The 22521-nt window shown below is 34.9% G+C and overlaps 2 protein-coding genes across 8 annotated transcripts in view; one reads left to right on the top strand and one right to left on the bottom strand.

Moving 5' to 3' along the window:
* The window catches only part of LOC138695829 (cytochrome P450 9e2-like), a 449657-nt gene that overhangs the window by 344351 nt on the left and 82785 nt on the right, over positions 1-22521 (top strand). The window lies entirely within an intron of this gene.
* The window catches only part of LOC138695836 (zinc finger protein OZF-like), a 40509-nt gene that overhangs the window by 16957 nt on the left and 1031 nt on the right, over positions 1-22521 (bottom strand). For 3 of the 7 annotated variants that reach the window (XM_069820109.1, XM_069820107.1, XM_069820108.1), the window contains exons 2-6: positions 17833-17948; positions 17562-17687; positions 17205-17306; positions 14014-14087; positions 9342-10336 (exon numbers count right to left, since the gene is read on the bottom strand). In XM_069820109.1, coding sequence (XP_069676210.1) covers positions 9487-10336; positions 14014-14087; positions 17205-17306; positions 17562-17687; positions 17833-17948 — 1268 coding nt within the window. In that variant the 3' untranslated portion in view covers positions 9342-9486. Of the gene's footprint in view, positions 1-1984; positions 2110-2244; positions 2690-9341; positions 10337-14013; positions 14088-17204; positions 17307-17561; positions 17688-17832; positions 17949-22521 lie in introns of those variants that run through there. The other 4 variants (XM_069820112.1, XM_069820113.1, XM_069820111.1 and 1 more) reach the window with 4 other exon arrangements.

The raw sequence follows: 22521 nt of genomic DNA, 5'->3' as shown, positions 1-22521 counted from the left end.
AGTAATTTGTACTAACTCAGGCGATATTTCATAATGAAGTCAGTGACTGCTTGTAACCAAACATTCGCAATTATCTCACAAACAGCTCGTTTGCGGACACATGTTTACTGAAACTTTTTTGCTTCTATTATCGTATACTTTCAACCGTTTCAGTTTTCGCTATTAATTTTGATACACCCTGTATGTACATAGTTACAGACATTCTTAACAGTGCATCATCTGTGTGGTGGTTAGAATAGTCCCACCACGAGTTTATGTGGATCGTAAAAGGCGATCGAATGAATACTCAGTGCTCGGGGGTATAACTGAGCCATCCTGTCTGTGGTGATACAAATAAATAGGCAACGTCCTCCAGGTTGGGGGTTGAGCGTGGGGCTGACAACTCCATCTGGTAAAAACATCTACCAGCGAATAGGGATTATAAAGAATGGACACTGAGCGAATTTTCCTGTGTTTTGTTTCTCTGTGCGCAGCGTTTAGTTCCACTTTCAAGCGCTAGAGGTAGTGTAATCGAGCATATGCTGAGATAATAATTGTGAATAGAATTGAGACACAGGATTCAAACATCGCCTACCTTATTGCATAATCCAGTAACGCTTTGCTTCAAATAAATTCAAGTTAACAGCTTTTCCTTATTTCTCAGTGACAAACTAGTTGTAATAATAATATTTTATATTTCAGATACTGTACAATAAATTATATTATAAAATTAAGTATCGAATTCGTTTAATATTTGTATATAATATAATATAGGTATATGGTTTTACTTCTCGTAAGAGTTTTGTTTTTCCATTTTCAGCGCTATCAAATCATTACATATTTTAATTGTTGTTGGGGTCAACGTCTCAACTCTCATTATAAAGGAACACTAGAGTCTAGACATTACAGTTAATGACGGATTTATTATTTTATGGATCCAATTTATTTTATTTGAGTACATAATGTACCTAGATGTATTAATTATATGTGTTATATTTCCGCTGTGTCGACTGCTAGCTGGTGTGATGTCAGCGCCAACTCTAGGGAGAAAGCAGAATCTCACACTTTAGCTGGCTTGAAGGTAATTGAAATGAGTCCGGCTACATCAAAGATACCGACGCGAAGTGTCCATTCTTTATAATCCCTATTCGCTGCATCTACCGTTTCGGAACCTATACTATTAGTCCCGTCGCTCTAATTTCCGGCAGCCAATCACGTTGCAGGTCGGCTACATTTAAACGTGTGCGTCTTGTGATTCGCTGATGAAGACGTTAAGCATTTCCTAAGGCTCAATAAATACTTAATATAATCGCCCGCCAGTTTGGCTCATTCGTTTGCGTTCGCAGAAAGGACATGAGGACGTTATTTGCAGCTCAATTATTTGCTGAATTACAGTGCGTTTGATTTATTATCATAGGAGCTACGACGATAATATTTAACGGTATGGCAAATAGATCCCTCGTCTGGTAGCTCGGCAACGAAAGAACAAAAATGGCGAACGATACTACCTACGTAGGCTTTATAGAGCCTTGACTTCCTAAGACGTAAGCAAAGAGGAGGAGTCATGCCGGGAATAACAGCGTCGCGACTAGGACAGCTTCATTGTAAGCGACAATGCAAAAATAAAGGACTACGATTTGGAACGTGGGTGGAAGAAAATGTAAAAGCATGTGCAATTAGAAGATGGAAAGATAAGGTAACTGACAGAACTCCATGGAGACGTATCATTGAGGCGGTGAAGTCTGGAAAACAGCTGTTGAACCAGTTGATGATGATGATGATGATGATGATACATTAACAGTGCGCAGTGTTATAAGCAATAAGCAGTCGCAGTTTGCGTGTTTAATAGGAAGATCCGACATCTCGCACAGGAAGTAAACGATTTGGCGGTAATTTAGGCCTATAGTACCAACAAATAATGGGCTAGATACACTATCCACAACAAATTGGTACCCCCATCTTAAGAGATACGGATGGAAAATAACATTTTTTTTCGTACACTTACCATTGGTTCACACTTCACTCTCATGTTAGAAGACCCGTCACCATATTCCACTTCTGACTCAGAGAGAGCTTCATCACTGGTGTCAGATTCCGGCTCTACTTTAATTGCAGGTTCTTCCATTACAACTGTAAGAACAAGTATGTAATTGTAAACTAAAACAGGTATTAAAATCTAAATATTTTGCAACTAACTATATATATCTGCAGTAACATATCAGGAAGTTCCTGAACACACAGCTTCAATTATAACGTTACAATAACCTTAAAAATGCCAAGACAAAGGGAATGATAGTCGAAATACCCTAATAGAATGAGGAAAATAAACTGCTTTTGTCACAGCAATGAAAATTATGAAACAGTGATTTAAAATACACGGTATTTCTTTTTCTTCGGTCTAGGTGATAAAGACATTAAAGGTTAAAAATTCAGAACATAAATAAGTTTAAATGTAACGTTGAGGATGAATCATTAGCGGTGTTCTAATAACGATCCAAAAGCAGTGCTAGTGATGTTGTTGACAGGTTTGCCAACAAAATTTTGGTCAAAACCCTACAAGCTAAACTGGCCTGTTCATTCTCATCTCAAATATAATGTTTTACACCAGTTAGGAACATTCTTCACACTGTCTTTTGACTCTCAGCATGGATTGATGTAGAATCTTGTTGCGTATATGATCTGCGCTTGTTGCTTTCATGACACTGAATAACACGGACTCTGTTTCTACCATATTGTATCCAGTCTGTTCGAAGTCCTTGGAATACGGCAACAAATACATTCCTGGAGTCTGCTGTGAAATTTCTGCATAACTCGCCCCAACAAAACAGGTTCGATGGCACTAATTTTGTTCCTTATGTTTTGTTTCAGCTGGATGATGGTGCGAGACTTGTTGTGATACACCCTACGTAGGATGTAATCAACGCACACTGCTCATGGTTCAATGAACTGTCTACGAAACATGTTTCCAGGATGAATAATTTCACGATTTGGAGACATTGCCTGGCCGCCAAGATCTCCTGACCTAACTGCAACTGATTACTTCATGTGGGGTTATCTCGAAAGTAGGGTGTATCGCAACAAGCCTCGCTCCATTATTCAGCTGAAACAAAACATAAGGAAGGAAATTAGTGCCATCGAACCTGTTTTGTTGGGGCGAGTTATGCAGAACTTTCATAGCAGATTGCAGGAATGTATTCGTTGCCGTGGAGGCTACTTACGAAATGTTTTTAGAAAGTAATCAGACATTAATAAACTGCATTGCACTAGATTACTTCCAGGATATGTATTTTCTTTTAATTCGGCCTGAGTGTTCCACAACAGGGCTATGAAAACCGCATATCCCACTGCCGCACCCTATGCTTACTTATTTGTGCTTCTATTTCGTAATTAATTAAATAAGTCAGTAGAAAAAGGGGCGAACTACATATTAAACATTTCCAGGCGAGAGAAAAAACTAAATACCATTCATATTATTTCCTATGCATTAGCACAACTTTCTTGAAAACTATGAAAGGCTTCGAGACAACTTATGACTCTCTCTTCTAGTCAATGTGTGCGTCTCATAATGGAATTATTTTAATGCAATAAAACCATTTTCAGAGAAAGGGTAGATGGGCCTTTTTGCTACTGACCGATTCAATTTTTATTCTATTCTTGCATTTCTTTACACACCAGAATTCATATTATGCATTACACTTACTTCCTTTGTTGTTACAGGTATCCGTTTGCTCATTTAGTGTCCAATCAATATTGTCGGGGCCTAGGCCTATATCAAGCAAATACATTTTTTAAATTACACATAGCAAATTTGCTTCAATTATTACTCCGTTTGTGTACTTAGAAAATGTCAAAGTTCTGTCTAGTCTGCAAAACATTAGGGGTAACTGGTTGTAGGTCGAACATTCAGTCGAATGTTCTCTGACCAGTCAAATATGAACCAATTGTATTCTATTCTACAGCTCTCTTAGGCCTTAAACGAACTGTGCTAATGAGTCGGACATCCTTTTGTTGAAGTTCAGACATGATCATTTTTTAAGTAGGTTATTTTACGGCGCATTATCAACATCATAGGCTATTTAGCGTCTGAATGAGGTGAAAGTGATAATGCAGGTGAAATGAGTCCAGGGTCCAGCACCGAAAGTTACCCAGCATTTGCTCTTATTAGGTTTCCTGATCATCATGAAAATTGTGTTTGTGAAATCGACTGTGATTGCATAACTTCGTATAAAGATTTTAACTAGATATAGAGGGTCTTAAAACCTACCGCAATCTTACTATTATAAACCATGAAATATGTATCTTAACGAATCCAGAGAACACAGTTCCTTGAAAAGAATTATTTACTCGTCGACACTTTTAAACTATAAGCAGTAATCACAGATGATAAAATCCTGCTCTGAAGATAATAGAAGTTCCAGTACTAGTAAATGTGAGAAAATTGTAGAGTATTCCTAATAATTAATTGTTACACTATCATTTTCACATGGTTTCTTTAATTAACGGATATATAAATAGAGTAGCTAGTCAAAGCAATACTCCAATATACAGTGAAACCTGTCTAAAGCGGCCATCTGAAGTTACCTTGTAAAATGGCCGTTTTATCAGGTGGCCGCTTGATTAAGGTTGCTATTTTTATGAATCAGCATGAAATACTGAATTTTATTCACTCTTAGTACTGTGTGCACACAACAATCGTGCATATTAATGTCAGCCTCTTCCATTCTTGCAACTAGCCTTTTCAAAACTCGTTTACGGTACCTCAGTTTAAATTAATGGATAATACCTTGATCAAGGGGCTGGACGTGTGATATCCGCTCTAACCATCTATTACTAGCAAAAAATTGCTTACATTAAGTTCTTTGGTAATTTCAAGAGCTTTCTCTTGAATTATATACCTGCTTACTGGCAATTTCTTCGCCCTCGCACACTTGAACCATTCGTAAACGAAATCATTCACATTACTAAACACAGATTGTCTCTTCCTTTTTGGCCATCAAGCATATTTTTCTCTCATTCGTTTAATATTTCATCTTTATTCCTAATTATACCATTTATTTGTGTCCTTCCACATTTGAATATTTCTGCAATTTTTCTCGCACATGTTCCCTTCTCACTTCCTTCAATCATTTTTCGTCTTGTCTCTAAACTTAACAGCACTCTAGATTTATTGTTAGACATGATTTCTCTCTCAAACTAACTTCACAATTCCTCTGAATCAACTGAATGAAAAGAAGAAAAATTCGTAAAAGCTGGCCCAAATAGAGAAAGAGGAGAAAAAAAATTAAAAAATTTGAATGGTTAACTACTGACCTAAAACATACTGTGACATTTTCGATAGAAAAAGTCCGTGTTTCAAACCTTTAAAAACGAGTAAGAATTTAAAGCTGTGCAGGGTCGGAGTGGAAAGTGACAAAAGAGTCATAAAACAGTAACCAACTAACCCCAAGATATGGAGAGTGTACTGTTGTACACTTAGCTATTGTCTTCGTGACATTGCTTCCTGCCCTCTAACCATTGAAGAAATAGGCCAGACAGTATCCGTGAAAAGATTTTTTGTTGGACAGTGACTGTTATAGTCAGGTTCCAATCCAAATAGACCCCGGCCGCTGGCCGGCGCAAGAGGTGGCCGCTAAATAAAGAGAGAATTTGTATTGATCTTATGGAAAATCAAATTGGTTCCAGAGAAAATTGGCCTTTTGGTCAGGTGGCCGTTTAAATGAAGTGACCGCAAAGGCAGGTTTCACTGTACTGTAATTTTTAAATTCTATTTTAACTATGTCTGAAAAATGCATATAATTTTCCTTTAGAAGTCTGAAGGAATGCGTTTCAATACATTCTGTAGGTATAAAAGTTCATTCTTTTTCTTAATAACAAGCAGATCTTAATTCACTGTATGTGGTGCAGAAAAGAAAAACGGAACCCTAGTCTTCCAAGTAAATTGTACAGGAGAACTGAGAAACAAAGTTCATGTCATAAATATCCATTTTCTGTTTCTTGTTGACCTCTTTTCATTGGTGTATTATCTACCCATTATATGTTCAATTAATTGCATATTTCAATGTTAGATAGCAGAAAAGTTTTATAGTTCACAGTCACTGCTGCTGAAAGGGACCTAATGTCATTAAGGACATTTTATATTGAAGCGACAAGAAGTCCCATTTTGCATCAGGGTTATTTTTGGGTTAAAATATTTATATAAAAAGCGAAAAAGTCAATACCGGTATTGAATTTTTGCGACTAGAGTTCTCTCTTCCATTTGTGCATCACATATACTAATTCGAGGAGCTTTTTAATCAAAGGATATAATTGTTAGGGCCTACATAATATTATGACTTATATGTAAGAGAGATTATTTATTATGAAAATAAAGTGGTAACAATATACAAAATATAGACTGTTAACTCTTGTATTATGACACATTCTAAATTCTGCAATATGACTCCTTCAATCAATCAATTAATCAATGTCACTTCGGCTCATTTTCGGGCCATGCCCTCCCGAACTGCTTTCCTCCATTCTTCTTTATTTCTTGCTAATCCTTTCCAGGTCTTTTGACTGCTTCTAAAGTTTAAATTAATGTATAAAACTGTTTATAAACAATATATTATACGAAAGAAGCATCCTTTTACCTTCATTACAACTCAAGGGGAAATTGACCATGTTTGTAGTCATTATTCCAACTATTATATTGTTAAAAATACTTCAGGACTGACATTTCAGAAGGATAGGGTACATTGTCGTCACTTAGTGAACCCAGCCCATGAGGTTCCTGCATGAGTCTTGAGTCAGGTACAAGGCTTCTATACTCTCAATAGGTTATCTCGTTTTTCAATAGCCAATCAAATAGCTAGTTGGCTGATGACGGGTGAAGAGTCCATGCTGATTGGTCCTTAATTTTCAATGATAAGCGTGCATTATAAACATAATCGCCTCAAATAAAAACATTACAAGGAATATAAACCAAGTGTGTACATATCATGGAATGAAATATACGTTTAAAGTGTTTGTACCGTGTATATAAAAGCTGTACTTACATTTGTCACTGCATTATTTTTTTGTATTTCTTAACAATTCGTCTTCTCTCAGTGTCTGACGTCCGTTTTCGTTTGCTAGTTTCCAGTCTTGTGTTCACAAACTAGAGTCGTATAAGGAACCTAGTTTTGACCGTACAATCAACAATAAAATTTCACGTGGAACGTTATGTACGAACATTGCCACATATTCTTTGGTTCTTTTTATAATATTCCGCCAAGATGGTAGGGTTTTTGTTTAAACGTATGTTTATAAAAATTCTAACATTGATTGATTTTAATATCTCATTCTAAAGTTTGGAAAAAGGGGCATGTACCGGTAATGAAATGTCAACAACAAGTTCATTTACAATAATCATTATAATTCAACAATGAATTGTCACTGAAGGCTATTATGATTAACGCACTGATTATGCCATAATGACAAAATGTCGTAAATCGTTAATATAAAATCAACATAATGAGATATATAGTGAAAAAACATCACTGGTATCAGTCGTTAACCCTCCACCCCTTTGATTTGCGATTGTTAGTATAAGTAGCATGATTATTTTATTATTATTGTAAGTTATGTAGGCTACGACCCAGCAGAGATTACAAAAGAGAGAAAATAATTTATAGGTTAACATACATGAACCTAATCTAATTATACAAAGATGGTATTATCATAGGCTACTTATACTGGCCTATGTGATTTATTTAAACTTACCTGTAGGCTTTAACATTTTCGGTCGTTTCGACTTTATTTTCATTAATGCTGCTCGAAAATCAGGAACAAAATCGTCATCATTAAAATGATCAGAGCATACTCTGCTTGTATCAAGATTGAATTTATCCTGTCTTTTGCACGCAATTACCAATTTTTTTCTAATTCCTAAATCTTTAGGAATGGTATTTTTATCGTTAGAATTGTTGCATACCGTAACAGCACACCTTTGACCTGGCATAATTCATTTTAAACAACATAAACAAGAAAAAACACGAGATACTGCTTTGAAGCATTTGAGCTTTGGCGTGCTTAGCTATCTTGTGATGTCAGAATCCCTCTCCTTTCCCCGTCAATCCCTCGCCAACAAGCTCGATAATAATGCAACCTGTGAGAAGTTTAGAAGCCTTGAGTCAGGTATTGGTATTGATTTATCAACATATTATGAAAACAGTCTGCAGTTCATAAAGCAATGAAATACAAAATTGTATCTTGAAATTAAAACAACCAAGAAAACTAAAACAATATTAGGTCTACTGTATGTATTACTGTTATAATATGTTATGTCCCAAAAGTCATGGTGGAGTTTCAGAGAATTATATTTTTTGAATGAATAGAGGTAGAAATGTAATATTGGTGCCAGATGAAAATAAAACTCTCAAAGTTTTTCGTCTGTAAGTTTGAGGCATTGAAGGAAACAAAAGACGATAACAATCAAACAAATGAAATAATTATCATTGTTACAATTAATTATACAAGATGGATGTCCAAAGAAAAGTGCAATGTGTTCAGTGGCTGGCAAAATTTGAATCTGTGACTTATTAAGCATATCCACAGCAAACTCGTAACTTTAATGATAATCATCTGGATGAAGTGCATGTAACAATTGAAGTTTATAAGAAGTCAGATGAAGATATTTCTGTAAAGCTCTATGAACTGTTGCTTTCAGAAGGCCTAATTGTTGGGCACATTTACGAACTGATTTCTTTGGACTCTGAACAAATGCTCTTCAGATGGCTTCTATTGTTTCATCATTTGTCGATGGTCTTCCAATCTCTTTTAACTGTCTATCCCAACGACGAATGTTGTTCTCGTGTGGTGATTCTTCGTTAAATACACGACGAAATTCACGTCGTACACGACTCACAGATTCAAATTTTGCCAACCACAAAACACATTGCACTTTTCTTTGGACATCCATCTTGTACAATTAATTGTAACAATGAAAATTATTGCATTTGTTCGATTGTTACATCACGTCACAGTAGATTCCATGACTCACCAAAGTGCCATCTATCCAAGGGAGCTACACTTTCCCAGTCTGCCAACAGCAATGGGTAGCTTTCAATTGCTGCATGCGCTCTCAATTTTAGAGAAAAAAAACATGCACAATTGAATGCGTTTGGTTCACTCTTGAATGCTTAAAAGTTCAACCGCAGTCTAGTATATACAGTCACGAAGATCAATACGTAGTAAATATGCATCCACAGATAGTTGCTAACAACTAGGATCGCTAATATCGCCCCTTTACAGACAATGCGAAATAGTACCAGCACAGTCTATTGGTCCTAGCACCCTCACAACTCAAGCTTCGTGACTATATATACTAGACTGGTTGAATGCATCTTTAGGGAGTTGCAGAACATTTATCCATATTGCTCTGTCATTTGGTTTCAGAATTATGATTGTAAGGCTAACAGGACTTTATATAGGACAGGGAAAGTTCATCTATATCTCATCTGAATAATCCACCATAATCCCGAACTATGTTTACTTCTGTTTATAGTGTATCTTTATGTGAGCATAGCGAGAACCTCGTTGATTAAATGTTTTCCCACAAATATCACATTTATATGGCTTTTCTCCTGTATGAATTCTCAAATGTATCACCAGGTTCTCTCTTTTACTGAAGCTCTTCCCACAAGAGTTGCATTTGAATGGCTTTTCTCCAGTATGAATTCGGTTATGTCTTAGAAGAACAGTCTTATCTCTGAAAAGACGTCCACAGAAATCACATTTATATGGGGCCTCACCTGTGTGAGTACGAGCATGAATCACAAGACCTTTGCGATAAATAAATTCTTGACCACATATATCACATTTGAAAGGCTTCTCTTTCATGTGGGTACGAGTATGATATTCAAGACAATAACCTCGATTAAAACCCTTCCCACATATTTTACACTTGAACGGTTTCAGTCCGGTGTGAATGAGGGTGTGTGTCACAAGACTACTACGTCGATGAAAGGCTTTAGCACAAATTTCACATGGGAATAGTTTTTCTGTCGTATGGGTTAGGTTATGTTTTACAAGATTTACTTGCAGAGCAAAGCGTCTGTCACAAATTTCACATTTAAATCGTTTCTCTTCTTTGTGAGTTCTTCTATGTTTCATAAGCTGTTCGTGATCACTAAAAGCTTCGCCACATGCTTCATATTTGCATATTCTGTCTTTATCTTGTGTAGTAATTAAATTGTTATGTATGGATTTATTATTATAAGCTTCACAATTTCTTCCATTGGCTTGGGAAAAGTTGTCCATGTTCTTACTTTGCAATACAGAACATGACTTTTTGTTAATACGTTTATTAACAAAATCCTCTTCTATGAAGGCCACACAACTGAATACAAATGAACACAATTAAGATTAATGATATACTCACATTAAACACTTTCTGGGCAATATTAAATACAAAAATTTTCCATGCACATATTCAACATAAAATATACTTCCATAAGCTCGTAGCTAGGCGGAAGAAAATAGATCACACTCTAAATGTTTTATTGCATGAAAAAGAAAATGCTAAGACGACATGAAACTTAATGGGTCCCAGAGCTGGTGGAATATGGTTACTTTGTTTTTTCACGAAGGCTCTATGAAAGCATACAGTCATACTCGAAATGAGAAGTTCTATTCTGGCAGTGAAATAAATATTCTAGCTCATGAATTCGATTTGGTTCAGTCCAATTCGACACGCCACTTTCTGCTGTCTTTCATTTAAATACACTGTAAAGAGAAATTCTGTTCAATTTGATTTCGCTAAGTGGGAGCGGGCCTTTACAATAGTCAAACCAGTTACATATTATCAGAGTAGAGGATGTGAAGCTCTAGATTAAAATGTGCATTTCTCTCTTCATCTTTTAATGATTTTTTTACTAAATATTCATATCATCATTATATTTAAATTATAAATATATATGAAAGTAATGGTAAAGACTATATATGTATGTGCTATGCACAGCGCAATAAAATGTGAAATGTAATGTGGCAGTGATGAAAGTGTGAAAAATTCGTATAGAGTGGTTCATGTATATTCAACCTTCAATGTATTTTCTTATACATGAAACTCCTATATATTTTTGATTGGTATATAAATGTACAGAGTGTGGCAACTGATTCTGACAAATTTTTTCATACTGCTCTAAAGTGATTATGAAGTTTAAAAATATCAAAATAACATAGAATATGGCTTGAACAATGAAATTCATTGGCATGTAATTATTCTTTTATAATGACATATTTCAAGTGGCCCTCCTGATATTTATGGTTTGTTGCAATCTTATCTGAAAATTGTTCATGGCATGTTAGTTGTGACAAGTTTGGTAGAACTATAAACTGAAACAAAAGCAACATTACATGTTGTCTAGGCACTGCATGAACGCCCAATACAGTATGGTGTGCTATTTCTGCTAGAGTCATCATTATTCCCTATTGTTTTCAAGATAAAAATGAGAGAGTTATTAGTAACTGTGTAGTGAAAGTATTGGCAAATATTACAGACATATTCACGCATTAAATAGGAATAGCATTTGGTTTCAACAAGACAGGGCTACAGCGTATATTGCCAGAGATGCACTGTGATTGCTGAGAAATCTTTTGCCTGGATGTTCAATTTCTTAGTTTGGCACTGGCCATCTCGATCCCCAGACCTTACAGCTGATGAATTATTTCTGTAGGGAAATCTCAAAGAAAGGGTGTTTCAAACCAGACCACACTATATCCAGGATCTGAAGGACAGGATATAGGCAGAAGACCAAGAAATCAACGAAACTCCAGGTTTACTGCAAACTGTCTTGAACAATTTCCGGGTAAGTTTACAACAAACTATAAGATACCTATGGCATCACTTGAAATTTGTCATTTTGCAAATAAACTGCACTATTGTAGCCACATTCTGTATTTTTTTGCTATCGCTAAATCTTTATAATATCTTTAAAAGAGCATGTTGAAATTCATCAGAACCAACAGCCATACTCTCTCTGTATACAAAACATACAAGAGATTTGAATTAAATAGTAGGGCCTATCAACATAATCATAATACATAAACAAAAATGAAATATAAAACAGAAGAAAATAAAATTGGAAAGAGGAACATAAGGCTGTATGTCACGCACACTACTACCAATCTATTGTTACAGCTGTTGGTGTTTTACAAATTACTGCTTCGTACCAAAAACCTAACATACTATTACAATGCTTCCAGGTTATAAGGTCCATAACAAAATGTCCACAAGTACAAAAGGTCCACAAAAAAATGTCCACAAACTGAATAGTGCAACAATTAAAGTCCTACATACAATTTGTCCATGGAGTGAAAAAGCCCAATATCTATATTGTCCACCATTTTATGAAGCCCATCATACGAAAGGTCCAACATACAAAGTTGTTCAACAGAGATGAGTTACTGACTGAAATAATCTGTTGGGAATAACAATAGTGTTTCGTTGCTATAGCACTGAATGCTTGTCGACCGGCATTCCCTCAGGCAGTAGTGAGTGGGTGTCTTTTCCACTTCAATGAAGCAATATGGAGAAATGTAGTCAACAGGGTCTGAGGGCACAATACTTGGATATTGAGAACCCTGAGGTATGAAACCAAATACAGGAAATTATGGGACTGCCGTTTATTCCGCTAAATGACTTGCAATTTGTTTGGGATTTATTAAATGAAAGATTTGTGAATGATACCTTGGACTCGGCATCTTACATTGAAATTACATATAGCTTGGTCATCCGGCAAGAGGGCGAAGGCAAGCAGTTCCCCCTACATTTTCTCCTGAGACATGAAACGTCTGTGAATTAGTAATTAATGGCAAACAGTGTACGAATAATGTGGTTGAAGGAGTCCACTCTCAATTTCAATGACTTGTGGTGGCACATCACGTAAACATTTCGCGATTCATTAGCCATTTGCAAGAATAGCAATCGGAAACAGAACATTTAGTAACCCAGGTCCTTGGTGGGCATACAAATATTAAGTGGCCAGTAAATAAACGGTATATCAATAACCAAGAGAGAATTTTCAACACAGTCAGCAATTACCAAGATTTACAAAGATAGGAACGAAATTGTTCGATATCCTGGAACGATATCATACCATTTGAAATTATATAGTGACCCTCAAGATGAACAATAGATGTATATTTTGTATTACATATGTAATATGTATAACATAGTTGAAATGACAATAAATTTCTCGGCACTTTCCTTGCAGTTTTCCTTGTCGGTCATTTTAGGGAAATGGACGAATTTATTTGTGGACATTTTAAAACGTAGGACATTTTTAAGAAGAGGACTTGCTGACAGTGGACCTTTCAGGTAAGGTCATTTTTATGACTTGGACGAATTTTCTATGTGGACATTTCTATACGTTGGACATTTTCGTAGAGGGGACCTATTGCAAAGTGGACCGTAACTCACTTAACCATTACAATGCCCATCCATCTACGTCTATAATCCAAAAAGTACTTTGGAATCCAATCTTAAAATCCTATGATTTAGTATGATATCATAAAAAATGTCAGATTTTCCGGTCGAGAAGCATGAACTCTGCATCCTAAATGTAATGATATAATGAAACTGTTCTAGTAAGTAAACTATCAACGTCATCACTTTTAAGAATTGTTAAACATTCAATTACTGGAATTCACTGTTTCTCCCAAGGATACAAGTATTTGTGATTTTCTTTGTAGTAACACTAATATTAAACAAAATGACAAAAAGCAGATGTGCTGAACTGCATTTGCCACATAATTAATACAAAAATACATCACAATGAAATCACAAGCATCTCCTTTCGACCAAGCTCTTCCAGATAAAAACAAATTTCTACCTCAAATCACCCGCATTTAACATAATGTACCTGAAATTTAAATATGCATTTTACATAATAAAAGAAATACCTTACTTTATTAATCAAGCTTAAATTTATAAGGAACTAATAGATAAATTTTATAGATAAGCAAAACTGATCATATTTACTGATCTGTAGTATAAGATAAAATATTTTCACTCACTCTGGTAAAGTCAGGTCATGTTCTTCTATTGTCACTTCTTCTATTGGCTCTTCTTTTACTTCCGCACATGCTTCCTGTTTACAACAATCACAACTTCTTAAACTACTGCAGTACTGTGGCACGAAATGAATATATTATGTCAACAATTTTCTTTTAGTTCTGAACGACCAAAAGTACGTAATACGAAGAAAGTTTTACTGAGGGAGGTACCAGTGTGTTCAAATTGAGTAGAACTTAGGAGAACATTATGTTACGAGCACTATGTCATGGAGTAGGCCTATTTAATTGATTATAACCTTCAACCAAATTCTTGCCTTAATATCGATTGTTCCATATTCACAAATAAATCATTCCAAGCAGAGCAAAAACAAATGTACACCATAAAAAAGTTTTACAGCAGTTACTATAGTTTATTCTATGTAGTTTTTAAATATGTGTTTAAAAATAAAAACGAAATTGATTGTCAGAAGAATAGCATACTATATGAAGGATTCAGAGCCATAGTGGCCCAAGCACCATTTATTAAAAACAGAGAAAGCAAGGGTTAAAGTTAAGTGAATACCATAGTTTAACGAAGATTGACATACCATCTAGTTTTAATGTGTATACTTTATTTTACTTGCTATATGTTTATACAGCCAGTGCTGACATACTGCGGAGAAATTTTAATTACTTCACCTTTCATAAACGACATAGAATATGAATAATTTTGAGGGTAAAATTGTTCCGGGGCCGGGTATCGAAACCGGGACCTTTGGTTAAACATACCAACGCTCTACCACTGAGCTACCCGGTAACTCTACCCGACACCGATCCAATTTTTCCCTCTATATCCACAGACCTCAAAGCGGGCTGACAACCGTCAAGCAACCAACATTGAGTGCACACTAACTCTGTGTGACTTAAATTGTGGACATAGAATATGTTCAAAACCAAGCTCTCAGACTCATTACTGATGGAATCAAAACAACGCCAATAGATTCTATGAGATTCCTCACTAATATTAACAGCATCAAAATGACAATAGAAGAAAAAGCACTGATTCAATATGAAAAACTTGTTAGATTACCAGGAAACAATTGGCATTCATACAGTCCTCTCTGTAGATTGAAAACTAAAAAAATTTCATATCCATTGTTCAAGAATTAAAACAGAAAATCAATATCCCGAATTTAAAAGAAAACTTACAAATTAAACCAAACCCTTTAACTCTATTAAATATAGAATACAATCTAAATTTAACAGAAGAAATACTGAAATCAGAAGTAAACACTGAAATACTGAAACAACTGTCATTAGAGAAAATTAATATTACACAAAACTGGCTTCATTTATACACCAACGGATCCTTGATCTCCAGAGAACAAGGTGCCGGTGCAGGTGTTACATGCTGTCTCTTTTCACTTTATAGATCTCTTGGATATGGAACAACAAGTTTTGATGGTGAAATCATTGCAATAAGTGAATGTCTCAGGAATCTTCTATGCCACATCAATAAATTTAGGAATGCAGTTACATTGTCAGACTCCAAAGCAGCTATTCTATCAATCGTCTCTAAACACACACCTTCATCTCAAACAGCAGAAATAACTAAAATGCTCTCTCAATTAATATCACTCAATAAAAGAATTGTATTCCAATGGATACCATCCCATTGTGGAATCCTGGGAAACGAGAATGCGGATGCTTTAGCAAAGAAGGGCAGCACTGCTACTTACAGACCTGTTACTAAATCTACGTATTACTCTGTGAAGTGATTTATTAAATCTACATACTTAGACTTCAACAAACAAAATTTGATAACTTAATCCCAAGAGAAAAAATGGAACTCTCTGCATCAAAATCCACAGTTAATTCCGGATTTACCACGAAAATCGTCTGTAGCTGCATTTAGATTGGCAACAGGCCATGATTGTTTGGCCAAACACCTGCATAGAATTGGAATATATCAGTCCCCTAACTGCCCATTGTGCAACTCAAACCAAGAAATGGATTCGGAACACCTCAAAATCTGTGCTTCAGTGCCTGGTCATGATAATATCTTTGAAAAATATTGGAGTGCAAGACTTTATTGTCAAATGCCTGGCATTAGAAAACAACAACAACTTGCTATATGTTTCCATTAAACTATGGTAATAACTTCATTTTAACCCTTGTTTTCTATGGTTTTAGTAAATGGCGCTTGGCCCACTATGGTTCTGAACCCTTCATATACAACTTTTATCTCAACTTGCAATGAAATGAGCAATTTCTGTTCCTTCGAAATAATCCAGTCTTACCCAAGTGTACATAAACAATAAAATAGTAAAATCAATGTTCTGGCACCTATTATTTAAGAAAAAATGGTAAGAAATAAAGTTTTTCCTGACTCAGTCATTTTACAAGAATATTCTTGCACCATTTGGAGTCTGTGACATGAACAGCAGATGGGCAGATCCATCCAGAATAATAAAATGTTGTTATCTAATGCCAGGCTTTGGCAACGAAGCCATTAGCATTCTTGCTCTCCAATATTTCTCTGTGGTGGATCCATCAGGTAGAACTTCACAGGTTATGAGATGATCTTCAATCATTTCTTCTTCTTTGCATAGAGGGCAATTTGGATTTGTGTAAATTCCTATTTTATTCAAGTGTTTGGCCAAATAATCGTGTTCTGTAAGCAGTCTGAATTTTGCTACTGCATGTTATAATCTTTCAAATAATGAGTAGGTTTTCATTTTGAATGAGATCTTGGCATTTGAGAAAAATGTAATACATTATGCGTAAGTTATAACTTTACTTGTTTTGTTGGTATGATATTCGATCAATATCACAATTTTAATAGTAATTTGAGTTCCTAACATAATTACACTACTGCTCATAATATTATTTTTTTGATTTGTTAATTACTAGGCTACTATTGGTACAATAGTTTCCCTGTCACAATAGAAGACTACACACGATGAAAAAAAAAAAAATAAACGTAAACAAAACCATTTACAACGAAAACTTATTTTTAAAAAGTAATCATACGAAGAATATTTTCAAATTATAAAAGAAACAGTAAAGAAAAAAGACAGAAAAATAATGTACACTATTCCTTTAATTTATTTTATAATGAGCAGAAATCACACTACCCAGCAACATAGAGCAAAGAGCTTTTAAATAAAAAAAAAGTACTAAAAAGAAAAAAGGAAAATTTGTCTATTTACCTCATCTTCTAGCTTACAAAAGATATTTTCGGATTTTGTCTTCAACAGTTCACCTTGACTCAATGCGAATTTATTTTCTTCCTCCTTAAAGTCCACATCAAACTGCAAAACCAACATATTAAATGAAGCACATTTCCTAAGCTACAAATGTTGTGTCACATCTCTGCCAGTGAATGATCATTAAATTTCAAGTGGCTCATCTTGGTCTTGGGCGCCATCATACTAAAAGAGCATAGAACCATTTGCTATCCCTCTTCCCTCTCACTACAAACTGTGACGTTACACACAGGCCAATACCTTATCATATTTTAAAAAGATTAATAGTTAGTTTATTGCGAAGTAATGATTCCAACTCACCTTATGCTCTGTCTTATTCACTGGCAACATTACGTCTTGTATCATGTTCTCTTGGGAATCTGTTGTGAATTTGTTGCCACAATCATATCTTGATTCACTTTTTGTTTCCACATAAACATTATCAAACTGAAAAACGCCAAAATATATAATTCAGAATGCATTGATACTCGAATTCATTACTATTATTAGGAAATGAAATGCAACGAAAATAACAGCTAAAAACAAGTTTGAGGAAGATGAGAAATTGAAGAAAATCCACAGGCACGCTTACCACAGGTTCACTTTTAATTGTCATACTTGAAGGCTCATCATCATATTCCAGTTCAGACTTGGAAGTGGCTTCATCATTAGTATCAACTCCTGCTTTAGCAGGCATTTCCATTATAGCTGAAAGAACAAAGGCATAATTTTATTGATATCACTCATTATAAATAAAATGTTAACCATGGTTCAGCTAGCTAAGTATTTGACTGATGTCTTGTAACAATCTGAAGGCAGAACAAGATCATTCTGAAGTTTGTTGAAACTAAGGTAAATGATAAGCGCAGAAAGCCATTTTGTAGCACTTTAGCAACACTTCTGGCTTGTGCACGAATAATTGAAGGGTTCAGAGCCATAGTGGGCCAAGCGCCATTTACTAAAACGGAGAAAGCAAGGGTTAAAGTTAAGTGAATTAACATTCAACTAGATTTAGAAGAACCAGTTACAAAATCTGAAACTTCCAAACCTGTACTAAAAGCGCTGTGAACAATAGATACCCACCAAGAATGGTTACATATCTACACAGATGGGTCTACTATCGATAACAACTCAGGATCAGGAATTACGTGTGCGTTATTCTCATTTTATCAACCAGCACGGTATCATACAACAAATTTTGATGTGGAAATAATGGCTATTCATATCTCACTCCAACATCTACTATACAGAATAGATAGATTTCAAAATGCTGTCATTCTCTCTGATTCTAAAGCAGCATTATATGCAATAAATTCATATAAAATGATGTCAATCCAAATTAAAGAATGTCACAAAATGATCCAACAACTTCAAAAACTACAGAAAAGAATTCAATTGCAATGGATACCTGCACATTGCGGAATTGCTGGAAATGAAACTGCTGACTTTCTTGCCAGAAAAGGATCCAATTTAATTCAGAATACAAATACAAGCCTACCTTTTACATTCATCAAAAGACTAATTAAAAATATATATAAAATCAAGCAAAACCAAGCACTATGTACCAAAGCCAAAGATAAAAAATGGAGCATTTTAATAAAAAAAACAGAAATTATTCCAGAAACCCCACGTAAATCTGCAGTAGCAAAATTCAGACTGCTTACAGAACACGATTATTTGGCCAAACACTTGAATAAAATAGGAGTTTACACAAATCCAAATTGCCCTCTATGCAACAAAGAAGAAGAAATGACTGAAGATCATCTACAAACCTTTGAAGTTCTACCTGATGGATCCACCACAGAGAAATATTGGAGAGCAAGTACGCTAATGGCTTCGTTGCCAAAGCCCGGCATTAGATAATAATAATAATAATAATAATAATAATAATAATAATAATAATAATAATAATACTAATAACAACAACAACAACAGTTAAGTGAATACCATAGTTTAATGAAGATTGACATGTAGTTTTAATGTGTATACTTTATATTGCTTGCTATATGTTTCCATTGAATTATGGTAATAACTTCATTTTAACCCTTGTTTTCTATGGTTTTAGTAAACGGCGCTTGGCCCACTATGGTCCTGAACCCTTCAATTAGTTTACATGTTTCTTCATTGCAATTGTATTTCAATAATTAAAATACGATCATTTTGGTTCAGGGAGCATACACTTTGGTGCAAACATGTTTCTTATATTGTTATTGAATCCAAAAAAGTTGAAATCGGTACGATCATTGGGTCCAGGGAGGATCTATTTTTGGCGTAAGGATAGCCTAATTAGTTTAACATGTTTGTTAATTGAAATTGTATTTAAAACATTAATACAATCTTTTGGTCCAGGGATCATATATTTTGGTGCAAACATGTTTCTTAATTGTTATTCGATCTAAATAATTGAAATAGATACGATCATTTTGCCCAAGGAAGATCCGTTTTTGGTGCAAGGATAATTAGTTTCACATGTTTCTTAATTGAAACTGTATTTAAGTTAAATAATTAAAATTTAATCATTTTAACCCAGGTAGCATACATTTTGGTGCAATGATAATTCCTTGAACTTATTAAATTACTATTGTATTCAAATAATTAAAATATTATAATTATATCCAGAGAGCATCAGCTTTTGGTGCAAGAATAATTCGTAATTACTAGGTTATTTAGCGTCGATGGGATTGGTGATAACGAGGATTCGCCATAGATTACCTGACATTTGCCTTACGGTTGGGGAAAACCTCGAAAAAACCCAACCAGGTAATCAGCCCAAGCGGGAATCGAACCCACGCCCGAGTGCAACTTCGGATGAGCAGGCAAGCTCCTCAGCCGACTGAGCTACGCCGGTGGTTCTTTGACTGGTAGTTGTAAGAGAGACTGAAATCCACCTTCAGCGTGTTGAACAACTGTTGTAGTGAATTGTTTGTTATTACAACACCTTTTTGAAATAACTGTATTGAATTGTTTTTACGTAGCACTTCATTGACGAAACGACCAGTCATTTTATTTCAAATTGAATTTTTGGTTTTCCAAATGAAGACTGTACCCACTTTTATGTGATCTGGATGCATTTGGATAGTAACTATTTAGAATGTCAAATCACATATTCGTCAAGTTGATGGAATTCGATGTATCTTTCCTAACTTCCTTGTCGCCTACATCATAGTGGAGTAGGGCAGTTGCAATGGTGTACGACAACAGCTCAACTGTCAATCTCACATTTTGTCTTTGATGTTTTTCCGCAATTCACATGAAGAGCTGAGTTTGAAACAAAACGATATTTCACAACAGTCTAGTATATACAGTCACGAAGCTTGAGTTGTGAGGGTGCTAGAAACAACAGACTGTGCAGGTACTATTTCGCACTGTCTGTAATGAGGCGATATTAGCGATCCTAGTAGTTAGCAACTACTTATGGATGCATATTTACTACGTATTGAGCTTCGTGACTGTATATGGTACACTGTGATTTCACTTCTTGTTTTATTAGGCCTAAAATCTCTCTGGTGACTCCGGGTGAAATGAATTCGCCTCCTGCTAATGTAAAACTACCATCGAGAAACCAATTTCTTATTAGTTTTAGCAAGTGTGGTGCATTGGCGAGAAAATAAATCTTTGTGTGCTGTTTTTCGTGAAAGAACCAAGGTTTTTCAGAAATAATGTTGTAGGATTTCCACACGCCAATATTGCCTCCCCCCCATATCAGTACTACAGCTACAATTGACTAGGCTAATCTATGGCATACAACTTGTTTATAGTTTCATCTAATATCTTCTTACTCCCTTTGACGTCAAAAACAATAAAAAAAATAGGTTGCTTCCAGTTAGAAAACAAACTTCTTGCCATAATTACTTGCATTTGGTTATATGGCCCTACAGCGGTGTTTGTTATTGTCATATTCATCAATATTCTTGATTTTCATTTCGTCATACTGTAGTTCTACAACTTTTTGTCTTTCATTAATAGCAAGACATTTTACTTTCATTAGCTCAAGTACGCCTTCCGGGAATTTCCGCTGCATGTGAACATTGCAAGTCTATTTCTGTAATGTTGAATAATGAAAATAATGAAAAATAAATATTAATAGAAGACTGAGATGACGGATATTATTATTATTATTATTATTATTATTATTATTATTGTGTATATAACTATGTTTATGGCAGAATTACTTAGGAACAATTATATGATTTAAAGAAAATTATCACTTTATGTAGTAAGGTTATCCTAGATTAATATTAAATTATAACTTTTCATTTGCTTTCATAAAGTGTTATCTCAAGTATTGTTGTTTAGTCAACTGTCCGAAGACAGGTCTGAACCCCACAAGTGATACCACCAAGGCATCACTTATGAGGCAACTAGGCCAGGAGATAATGGAGGTAGAGTGGCCAGTTCCTTTCTCCCTACATTGTATATGTCGCCGACTAGCTACATATTACACTAATCAGACTTCAGATGCATACAAACAATTGTTTTTTTTCCTCTGACACATATCGTCAAGTGAGATGTACTGTCTGATAATAGATAGGGCTAGGTCTATACATATCAGTCATAACCTCAATCAGAGGTAATATTAATAGTATTAATCTAAATAACTAAACGAGAAAGAGCACTTATTAATGTGAACAAGAAATATAATAATAAATGATTAGACAAAGGCTGTAATCGACACATCTAGTAACATTTTAATAATACATTTCGTTAGATAAAAATTGAATTTCCAACTTAATTTTGAATTTCGATAGTGTCTAGCAATCCCTGATGTCATTGGGTAGAGAATTCCAAAATTAAGTATTAACCAATAATTTTTACAATACTGTATTACGAATTTGTACCTAGTGTCGTAAAGTACTGAAATTAAGACCAATCTTCGATATCGCCCACACCACACACGGGACTGACGTCTGATTTAAATTTCTTTATCGGTTAGATGAGTTAAATGAGGTGATAGCCAAGTGACATTAAGTCGAGGTATGTGACAAGGTTAGTGGGACAGTTGAGGGGATTATTTAAGTGATATGAAGTCAAGGAATGTGAAAATTATCTCCTGAGTGTAGTGTAGTGTGGGGGGGGGGATACCGAAGTGTCGCCAAAATTAATATGTATTTAATAAATTACGTGAACGTTTGTACTTATCAGGAAGTGGAATCTTCCTTTGTTTTCTTAAATAAATGTAGCACTGCTTTTTTAAGTACAGTATCTCAAGGCAAATTGCAACTAAAGGATTCCATTTCGTAATCTTTCTTTTAGAAAAAAAAAAATAAGTATATTTTATCTG

The sequence above is a fragment of the Periplaneta americana genome, chromosome 3 (assembly GCF_040183065.1).
Source record: "Periplaneta americana isolate PAMFEO1 chromosome 3, P.americana_PAMFEO1_priV1, whole genome shotgun sequence".
Taxonomy (NCBI): Eukaryota; Metazoa; Arthropoda; class Insecta; order Blattodea; family Blattidae; genus Periplaneta; species Periplaneta americana.
Note: the sequence above shows the minus strand (reverse complement) of the source record. Positions and strands in the feature narration are given on the sequence as shown.